Genomic DNA, 11,320 nt, shown 5'->3' with positions numbered 1-11,320 from the left:
TGCTCCCGGATCACCATGTGACCGGGGAGCAGGGGAAGTTTGGGGCTGCCGCAGACCAGGCTTGCTTTCCTGCTCCCGGATCCTCATGGCGACTGGAGAGAAGGCGCAGCTGGGGGCTGCCCGCAGGCCAGGGTTGCTTTCCTGCTCCCAGATCACCATGGCAACTGGGGAACAGGGAAAGTTTGGGGCTGCCCGCAGGCTGGGCTTTCCTGCTTCCGGATCAGGCGCAGCTGAGGGCTGCCTGCAGGCCGCACTTTTCTACTTACCCATGGCCGGATCACCACAGTGACCCAGGGCCCAGTGGCACTTTCCTGCTCTCCAATAGTCATAGGGTCCCGGCTGGGGGCGGGGCTTAGCAGTGCGGGGCTTAGGTGGCACGGGGGTCCCGGCTGGGGGCTCAGGTGGCACACAGGGGTCCCGGCTGGGGGCGGGGCTTATGCCCCGCTGCCCAGGGCTGCACATGGGGCCCGGATGGCAGCTCGCGCTGTCCCGCCCTGCCTGTAGTATAGGATAGAGGCCTGGTGCATGGGTGGGGGCCGGCTGGTTTGCCCTGAAGGGTGTCCCGGATCAGGGTGGGGGTCCCGCTTGGGTGCCTTGCCAGCCTGGATGAGGGGCTGATGGCTGTTTGCAGCTGGTCACACCCCCTTCAGGGTGAGGGTCCCCACTGGGTTGCCTGGCCAGTCTGGGTGAGGGCCTGAGAGCCGTTTTCAGGCTGGAGGGCAACTGAAGCTCCCAGCCTCTCCTTTTTTTCTTTTTTTTTATTCTGGGATTTATTTACCTTCTATAGCTGTCACTGGAGCTGAGAGCTGGCTCCAGCTCTGAGGGCTGAAAGAAGGTTTCTGGGTCTGTTTGGCTTCTATAATTGAACTCTGTTGCCATCACTGCAGCTCTAAGCTCTGAGGCCGAAGCTGGCTGAAAGCAGGTCTCTGGAGCTTGTGTAACTTCTATAATTAAAACATTGTTTCTTAGAGTGTAGCTTAGAGCAGGCCGGCAGGCCGGGAACATTGGCTTCCTCCTTCACTGGAGCAAGCAAGCCTCCTGTTCGCTTCAGCTGCCAGGCTGCCGGCCGCCATCTTGGTTGGCAGTTAATTTGCATAGCCTGCTGATTAGCCAATGGGAAGGGTGTCGGGGTTATGGTCAATTTGCATGTTTCTCTTTTATTAGATAGGATAGGATAGTGCTATCTTGCTATGCAATTAATTATTTAATTAATGTTTGAAGCAGCCCTTTTAAAAGTTCTTTTAAAAAATTCTCAAGTATTGTCCAATTTTTTTATATCATGTTTTAGAGATGCTTTTTATTTTATTTAAGTGTTGGTAACTAGGCCATGTTCTGTGAACATTTAGCCCAACTTTCTTATTTGATTAAGCGTTTTTTTAATGAAAAATTGTTAATGTTGACATTATTGCAGGTGTTCCCTACTCCCCCACCTCCCCCCATTTGCTCACCACCACCCACTGCCACTTACCCCTCCCTTGGCCTTCATCAAACTATTGTCTGTGTCCATGGGGTATGCATATGTGTTTTTTAGCTAATTCCTTCACCTTCTTACCCAGTCATCCCCACCCCTATCCCTTGGGCACCAGCCAGTCTCTTCCATGTGTCATTTGAGGGGACTTTAGGAATTGTCCATAAAGACTTACTATATTCAGATTAAATGTTCAGAACTATTTTTTTTCATCTTTGGCTGTGGTGCCAGATAATTTAGGTCTAATTTGATATATTTTAGCACTTATGAGTTGAGTAGTTTGCAAGAGCCAATTTAGGAAAGAAATTCCTCTAGTACAATGGAGCAAGCCTTGATTAGAGTACCAGGGCTGTCAGTTACTGGCTGTTGACTTTGGGTAAGTCACTTAAATCAAGACTTGGTTTCCCTATTTGGGGGTCTGATGGTCAGCTCTTCAGTAGTGCTAGGGTTTTTTAATTCTGTAATTAATTTTTCATACCCAGCTGTAAGTTTTACATGATCATTATCTCATGGATTCCCTACTTAATTTTTCCTTTTGATTTATATAAAGAACATATTTTTATCACTTTTGTATACCTTCTGGTATAACTTTGAGTTTCCCTCCCCACCCCCCAATTGATACAATTTGGAGTGCCCCTATATTCTCTTTAATTTAGAAATATTTATTTAAATGAAAGGTTAATTTACCCCATGATACTTTCTTTTCCAATTAATCATGTGATTTTTTTTAACTTTTGGTTCCTAATGGTAGGGCTTTTAAACAATTGCCACACTATCCTTCCTTGTCATCTGTTGACCCCAGGCTAGTCCTCTGTTCCTAGGCTGGCTCACTGGCAGTGTCTTTACTACTCCTTTCAGTACCCACATGGATGGTCTTCTCAATATTCTGGCTTCTCAGTGTTTTATTTCTGGCTTCTCTCTTGTCCTCCATCCTACCTCATCTTCTCACTCGTAGTCATACCCCTGACTTTGTCATTGCCAGTAACTGCAGTTGCTTCTAAGCATCTCCAACTCTTACCTCCATTTCAAACCTCTCCAGCTAACTGCTTCTAGTACCTCCATCCCACCAATCTTTTGACCGTATTGATTCTTAAAATTCATGAAATCTACTGACCTGTCACAGTTTCTTACTCCCCTGATGGCCTCTCTTCCCTTTGTACCTAGTTTATATTTCATGTTATTATTTGCTTGGCAAAATCCAATTCTAATTCAGTCTGTCTCTCTGTCTAAATCTTAAATCCCTGAGCTGAACATTGTTGGAGCAACACATGTCATCTTGTCAACTGATATCACTTTAATTTCAAGACTAGTATTCTCCAAGGCCGGCTCATGCTGTCTACCATCATGCTGCATGTTCTGGCCTATTCTCTCTTTTATACTTTTATTTCCTCTCACACTGTCTTCTCTATTCTTACTCTTGATAATACTCTAATTTCATATTTTATTAAGAACATAGATGCAACTAATAGAACTTTGATCAGCTCTCACCACCGTATGCAGTATATACATGTTCCAGCATCAGTGCTTGCATTCTTTATTCTTGTTTGAATGAAAGTAAGGGTTCCTGTCAACATCTCCACACTTAGACTCCTTCCTTTTTTGTCACCTTTTAAAAGACATGGTTCTTTCTAGTCATCCTTTTTTTCTCTCTCTATTTCATTAATTTTTCTCAAAATCATCAATTTTCCCTTCTCTACTGGTTGTTGCTCCCCCCCCCGCTTTACAGCAAAATTTCTTCTGCAAATAATTGCCATTACTCATGGTCTTCAATTTCTCTTCTATTCCCTCTTGAAATGGGCTTTTGTTTTCTCCCTCCTTCCTACTTGCAGACACTATTACATTGAGGTCACCAGTTATAACATTTTCAGCCTCATCTTACCTTCTGGTAGCATATAGCATAAGTTGATTACACTCTCTTAGAAGCACTTTCTTCTAGGCCAGCACATTCTCCTAGTTTTCATGCAAACTCTTTGGCTTTTTTTTTTTTCCTTCTCAATTTTTCTGATTTATTTTTTACCTCTTGCCTTTGTAACATTGAATTTTTTCTCTCTATGTGTTCATTAAATTTACTTGGTAATCTCATCTAGTTCTGTGTTTTCTTTAATGCTATTTTTATGCGTAAGACTTTCATATATCCAACAGTCAAATTAATAGCTTTATCTTAATATCTGAAGGTATTTCAAACATAATATCTCCAAAACTGAACTTCTGATATCTTAACATGCTTCTTTGTGGTTTCCCCTTTTTTAGTTAATGGCAACTCTCTTCAAGCTGCTCAGGGCAAAAGCCTTTGAATCATCTTTAGCATTTCTCTGACTCATACTCCACATCCATTTCATCAGGAAATCTTTTAGACTCTATCTTTAGACTATATCCAAAACCTCATACCTTTTCTGCTGTTATGATTCATCATTCTTACTGGGATTATTGTGATATCCTGTAATCAATTTTGCTGTGTCCATCCTTGCCTATTTATAGGCTATTCACCAAATATCAGCCAGAGGGATCCTGTTGAAATGTCATTTCAGAGAATGCCATGATTTTGCTCACTGGCTTCCTGTCAAGCTTACCTACTTGACTCATTCTCATAGTTAAAGTTTACAGTGACCTACAAGGCCCTCTCTCTGTGCCATCTTCCCATACCTTTCTATTAACTCTTCAACTTTGTCTTCTCTCACTATTTCTTACTCCAGACCATTCTGAACTTTTTGTCTTTCCCCTGATGTGCTAAAACATGCTTATACCTCAGGACCTTTGCACTAGCTGATCCCCCTGTCTGGAACATATATTCCCTTGGGTGTATGCATGGTATACTTCCTCACCCTTCATCTCTTCCTTTAAATGTCACATCTCAGTGGGTCTTTCCCCATCATCCTATTTAAAATCATAGTAGGTCCACCTGCTCCCCCAGTCACCTACTTCCTGCTTTACTATTCTCCATAGCACTTGTTATCATTTAACACACTATATATTTTACTCATTTATTTTGTTTTTGTCCTTTTCCTGATTGGAATATAAATTCCATAAGGATAGAATTATTTTCCTGCTGTATCTTCTGCATCTAGAATAGTGTCTATATAGTATTAGGTACTTTGTAAATGTTTGAATACGTGTGAATTTTTAGTCTTCAGTATCATGGTTCTTCTGGTACAAATAGAAATTCAGCCTTAGGAGTTAGTAATTTGTGGAGATGACACTTAAACCCACAGCTGTCTTGGCTAATGGTGTAATCACTGTATGTATTATTAATTTACCCATTGGGACACTGTGTGTATGAATTTTATATCAGGTTAATTGCATTATAACACAGAAAGTCATCAGTATTTTACATTTTATGTGTGCTCTTCCCTCAATCATTACCTGTTTGGGAGAAAATAGAAACAGATTTTTAACATTTAATTCATGTTGAAGCAGGGTTTTTTTTTTTTTTTCTAGATCATAGAAACATGAAGAGAGTTAAGCTATTTCCTCAAATTAAGCATCTTTTGAAGTAAGAATTCTGATAAACTCAACTTTTCTGCCTTTTAGGAGCAAAACGGGCTATATTTACTGAGATGAAAAATATCTGAATCCAGGGAACCAGAAGTAGTAAGGAATAAATAATAACACTGTTCCTCTGGTTCAGATGGTTCAGGTATTCCACAGGTGTGGATTCCTACAGGTGGCAGCTGGAATCTGTGTTCATTTTCTGCCAGTGAATTGTTCTTAATTCAATGGAATCATAAATTTTCAGAAATTATCAAGCAGCTCACAGTCAAATAGGGAACTGATGAGGGATAGAGGTCACAGTCAGAAGGTAGTCACAGATCGGGATGAGTAAGAATCATGCTTTAAGTTTTTGCAGCTGCTTTTAGAGTGCAAACTGTAGGATGTGTCTAGTTGGCATTTTCTAGCACCTGCTCTATTTATGGTTCATATTCAAAAGGACTGATTGAGCTGAAAGTTAATTCTATGTGCCAAGAAGAACTGGTATCCCTGTATTATGGAACTGAAATATGAATCATAGATCTGTTCCCAAACTTTCAGACTGTGGCTATTGCTTGTGTCTATCCATCCAAGTTCCTGAAATTAGAATTTTTCATGAAATGCTAATATGGTTTGAGAGGTGGTAAAATTTCAGATGAGAAATGAGTTGTGTATGCTAGTAACATTATACCCTGTGGTTTCAGTGGAAAGCCTAAGGTGTTTGTTTGTCAAGCTCCTTTAATTTGAAAGAATCTCAGACTCCAAATTCTGCCTCCTTTTTAGTGGGCATAGCTGAAATCTATGCTCAGCTCTTTGAGCTTCCAGTTACCTGCTGTGCTTTTGGAGTCTCTCGTAGGCACAGGGGTCAACCGAGGATTTAAGAAGATTTAATGCATACATTTTGGGGTGCCCTCATGTAGTGCCCTTCTTTTAGGGACTAGTGCCTCAATTTCCAGCCACTAGCAGTTCCAGACTCCATTCTTTGACACCCCATGCCGATAAGACTGTCTGAATTCTAGCTGTCTCATGTCTCAGAAACTGGGGAATCACCTCAAGGGATATGCCTTATATATGTCATGCTCATCCACTGCAATTCAGTTCTTCTAAGGATCCAATCTCTTTAAGTTTAGGCCTTTTTTTTTTTTTTTTGCCTCTCCAGTGCCTGTAAGTAGTTGTTTGTATATTTTACTCATTAGATGTGTGAGGTTTACTCTGCCATTATTGAAATTGGAACCTCAATAACTTGGGATACATAAGAGTTCTCATTATCATTCTGGTCAAAATACTTTCTCATTTTCATTATAACTTAATCTTTGAGTCATGAGATACTTAGACATATGTTTAAAACTTTGTCTAACATAAGGATTTTCTAATTATCTTTTTGTTAATAATTTCTAGCTTAATTCCATAATGGTCAGAGAATATATTCTATATTACTTTAATTCTTTGAAACTTGTTGAGATTAGATTTATAACCCAGTATATGGTTAATTAATACCAGTGTTCTCTGTTAGGTGTAGAGTGTCTTTATCAGTTAAATCATGTTTGTTGATGGTGTTCAAATCTTATATAGTTTTTACTTTTATTTTGGTATGCTTTATCTATTAGTTACTGAGATTGGTATGTTAAAATTTCCCACTATCTTGGGAATTTAGCCATTCTTTTTTCAGTTCTGTTTGTTTGTTTGTTTATTTATTTATTTGGAGCCCATGTTGTCATAAGAGTTTAAATTTAGAATTATGTCCTCCTTGTGACTTGAACTCTTTTAAAGAATGAATTTTCCCTCTTTATCTCTGGTAATGCCTTTTCCTTTAAAGTCTACTTTGTCTCCTATTAATGTAGCAATTTTCTTTGTGTTTTTTTATTGTATATATATTTTTCTTTTTATTTATAACTTTCTGATATCTTTATTACTTATTTTATTTTAAGTAGTTGGATTTTGCTTTTTTTATTTTATTTTTTTTATTTTTATTTTTTTTAATTTTTATTTTTCGCTAAAAGTATTACAAAGGGTATTACATAAGTGTCCTTTTTTCCCCCCCACCCTTGACAAGCCCCTGCCCTCCCTTACCCCCCAGTGTCTTATGTCCATTAGTTATGGTTATATGGATGCATACAAGTCCTTCGGTTGATCTCTTACTCCCCTCCCTCCTGTCCCCCAACCCTCCCTGGCCTTCCCACTGCAGTTCGACAATCAGTTTGAGGCAGCTCTGCCTCTGTATCTATTATTGCTCAAACGTTTGTAATGGTCTTAATTATCCATGAAAGAGTGAGATCATGTGGTATTTTTCCTTCATTGACTGGCTTGTTTCACTTAGCATAATGCTCTCCAGTTCCATCCATGCTGTTGCAAATGGTAAGAGTTCCTTCTTTTTAACAGCAGCATAGTATTCCATCGTGTAGATGTACCACAGTTTTCTAATCCACTCATCTGCTGATGGGCACTTAGGCTGTTTCCAGATCTTAGCTATTGTGAATTGTGCTGCTATGAACATCGGGGTGCATATGTCCTTTCTGATTGGTGTTTCTGGTGGATTTTGCTTTTTTTAAATCTCAGTGTGACACCCTGTCTTTTAATTGTAACATTTCAATTACTTAGTTAATATAATTACTATGTTTGCATTTAAAACAGCTATCATACTAGTTATTTTCTGTTTCCTTCACCTGTCCCTTGCTTTTTTTCTCCATCTCACCATTACCAACTCATTGACTTTTCAGTTGTATTGTGCATTACATTACTCTCATTTGTCATAATAAAATGATTTTATTTTTTTATTTTAGGAAAAGATAGAGTTTTTAATACCCCATTGTGTGAACAAGGAATTGTTGGATTTGGGATTGGAATTGCAGTCACTGGTGCTACTGCCATTGCAGAAATTCAGTTTGCAGATTATATTTACCCAGCTTTTGATCAGGTAGGAAGATTGCAGTTTACTATAATTGGTCATTTCTAAGGTTAAGTCCACGAAGTATTAAAGTTTTGCCTCTACCCTCCCTATCTTAAGAACTTTGTGCTACCTTTGAGCTAGTGCATTACAAGGTATGTTGTTATGGCATATATGTAAAGATCTAATAAAGGGTCGAAGAAAATGGATGGGAATGAAGGACTCCCTGTGACATGTCCCTTCTCTTCTCCCTTCTCAGATTGTTAATGAAGCCGCCAAGTATCGATACCGCTCTGGGGATCTTTTTAATTGTGGAAGCCTCACCATCCGTTCCCCTTGGGGCTGTGTTGGCCATGGGGCTCTCTACCATTCTCAGAGTCCTGAAGCTTTTTTTGCCCACTGCCCAGGAATTAAGGTATACTCATTTATGTACTTTATTTGATCTCCAGTTGAGGTTTTCATTATGGTTCATTCTATTAATATTAACTAAAATGCTTATCAGAGGAAAGCAAACAGGATTTTGGGAATTCATGTAAACCTTTTAAAAAGAGGGCATAGTTTTGTTTTGTTTTTTATATTCATTAATCCATTGCTCAGATTTATAGAGTATTCTTTTTGTAATAGTACCTGGCTTGATATTAATAGTACCTGATATTAATTTTAGGCTTCAGAGAATAAGACTGAGAACATAGTTGGTTTATCTTCCTCTGTTTCAAAGCTCTGTTTCTTTCTAATAGGTCTTTTTCATTTAAATTAATAAATCTTTTTCTGGGGTAAATTAATAAATCTACTCTTTAATTCCTAGTCAGAGGGATAGACTTTTGCTTTTAGTCTGTATGTTTTTAAACAGACTGACAGAGGCCTCTGTTACCCAGGTGTGCTTTTCACTCCAGGGGAGGTAATATTTGCTCTAACAGTGAAAGTTGAAGCATCTTTCTTTGCCTGCCACAAGAGTCTTCAATTTCTATAATCACTTGGGTCTTTTAATAAAAACATTTTGCATATTTTCTTTTCATTTTTTACATTATCTTCTTTTCTAGTTCTATTTACTAGAGAGCTTCCTTGGGAATCATTATAAAAACTCATAGATATGTTCACCCACGGCTGTGTGTCTGTTTTTTGATAACATGAGCTGGTTGTGAACATGTGTTTATGTTTTTTTTTATTTGTTATTTTCCCTCCTAAAGCAAAGTCATAAAGTTTTCTCAGTAGAGTACAGGTTGCATAACTTTTCGATGTAAGCTGGAAGTGGTAAGTTGGGACAGAAGCCACAGTTGAGAAAATAGTTATTTTTGTGCTTGAGCTGAACATTGATTCACATTTAATGTTTATGATGTTACCCAGTATTTTTAAGAACACATCTTTTCTCTCAATCCTCTACTTTCTCTACCCTCTCCCCCTTTCTCTTTCTTTAATCCCAAATGAAAATTGTACATATAGTACAAAATGTTAAAAATAAACACATGTAGAAAGCAGAAGAAGAAAAAATAAAGTGGGAACATAAGATAAAGACATTGTGTTGTGGTAAGCGCTGTGTCCAGGAGTTAGTTTACAGAAAATGGAATAGTGTCCTTCAATAAAAATGGTATGAAAATGATTTTTGAAAGCCAAATATAGCTTGCTTCAAGGAACCTTATTTAAGCCTTTGTGATAAATTCAGGTTTATTTTAATGGTAACTTTTTCTATGTAATTCTTGTCTTTATGCAGTTATTTAGTAATCATTGAAAATTAGATGCAAGTTTATGATTTGAGGTAAAATGGTGTACAAACTTGAGCTGTGTATCAGTCAGAACTGGGTGAGAATTCCTGGTGTAGCAAGCGATGTAACCTTGGGCAAGCTATTTGACCTCTCTTTAAGCTTTAGTCTGCATTTCTAAATTGGGGAAAATAATAATAGCTACCTTGGCGAGTTGCTGTGAACAGTAGATGAATTAGTCCACATAGTGTTCTTGACCCAGTTAACACATGTGCTACCTCCTGTCATTACCATTTTCTTCATTATCAACCTCATTCCCAGGAAGGTTCTGGAATCTTTTCCTGTTAGCTGGAAGTGTGCAGTATCCACACATTTCTTTAGCTTTGCCTTAACAATGTTATAGTGCTTGATTGTAAAGTTCCGTGGATTACTCTTTCCTGTAGGAAATGCAGACCATGTTTTTCATGGAAGAGGAGATTTTGATATTTAAAATTAGAGAAGAGAGTTGCATACCCTTTGGAATTAGCTGTAGAGTATTAGTAGAAAATATTTATTTATTTATAGATAAATACAGAAAGATACTGACAACTTTACTTTTTTGTTTTGATGAATGCTTTTTGTAGAATCCTTTTATTTTTTATGTATATGCAAGTTTAGCTCATTAGGAGAAGAGCATTTTTAATCACCAGAATATGATGGGCATCTAAAAAATGTTGAACATGGGGGCTATTTTGGGACAGAATGTAAATTTTTATTAAAAATTATAATTAGGCTAAAAATGCCAGATTTCTATTTTTAATTAGTAACAATTGGTTATTTAAATGTCAGCTCTTCTTATAATGAATTTGCTGGGATACATTTTTACTGAAATTGTCTTTAAAAAAATCTGTTTTTGCAGGTGGTTGTACCCAGAAGCCCTTTCCAGGCCAAGGGACTTCTTTTGTCATGCATAGAGGATAAAAATCCTTGTATATTTTTTGAACCTAAAATACTTTACAGGGCAGCAGGTAAAGGTTTTCTTCATTTTATATTTGTGAATATCTTCATATTTTTTGTTTCTTACAGTTCAAAAAAATTATTTTTCCTTGTAAGTTTGGTTTATACTTACCTTGTAGAAAAATTCTGATTTGTTCCATATTTAGTTTTTTCTCAGTTGTATATTTTATGTTAAGTTTAGGGGAAATCTATCTAGCCATTTTATATTTTGATTGTGGAAAAAGAAGCAATGTGAATTATTTGAGAACATAGGGTCTATGGTCATCTACATAGTTGCTTAGTAAATGTGGGTTGAATGAAAAAGTGAATGAGCTTATTATACTAAATAACATTAAATGCCCTTATAGCTGAAGTGTCTATATAGGTGTTAATCTAAATTAGAATACTTTGAAGGTGAAGGAGGCACTATTAATGCTGTGACATCAGGACTACATTGGGATGACTGTCTAAGGAAAACTGGTGTACAGTCATGCTCCTTTTAGCTTAAAATTATGATTCTGTAAACACTCATCTGTGACTAGAAATTTTAACGTCAAATGATTTGTTCTGTTTAATGTAATTTTGAGTCCAGGAAACATTGCTTCGGCAAATCATTCTTTTCTTTGAATAGTTAAGCTTAAAAGTATTTTGTTTTAGTGCACTGTGATTTACATATAATAAAATGCATAGATATTAAGTGTTCAATTTGATAGATTTTTTTGACAATCTTACACATCAATGTTACCACTGTGCAAAATATGACATAGAGAAGCGGTTCTCAACCTGTGGGTCACGACCCCTTTGGGGGTCGAACTACCCTTTCACAGGGGT

The 11,320-nt window shown here is 37.7% G+C and overlaps 1 protein-coding gene across 4 annotated transcripts in view; it reads left to right on the top strand.

The window, feature by feature from the left end:
- The window catches only part of BCKDHB (branched chain keto acid dehydrogenase E1 subunit beta), a 204,026-nt gene that overhangs the window by 43,954 nt on the left and 148,752 nt on the right, over window positions 1-11,320 (top strand). For all 4 annotated transcript variants that reach the window (XM_006090356.3, XM_014457216.2, XM_014457215.2 and 1 more), the window contains exons 4-6: window positions 7,714-7,847; window positions 8,077-8,232; window positions 10,413-10,521. In XM_006090356.3, coding sequence (XP_006090418.1) covers window positions 7,714-7,847; window positions 8,077-8,232; window positions 10,413-10,521 — 399 coding nt within the window. The remainder of the gene's footprint in view (window positions 1-7,713; window positions 7,848-8,076; window positions 8,233-10,412; window positions 10,522-11,320) is intronic.

The sequence above is a fragment of the Myotis lucifugus genome, unplaced genomic scaffold (genome assembly GCF_000147115.1).
Source record: "Myotis lucifugus unplaced genomic scaffold, Myoluc2.0 scaffold_71, whole genome shotgun sequence".
In the NCBI taxonomy this organism is placed as follows: domain Eukaryota; kingdom Metazoa; phylum Chordata; class Mammalia; order Chiroptera; family Vespertilionidae; genus Myotis; species Myotis lucifugus.
Note: the sequence above shows the minus strand (reverse complement) of the source record. Positions and strands in the feature narration are given on the sequence as shown.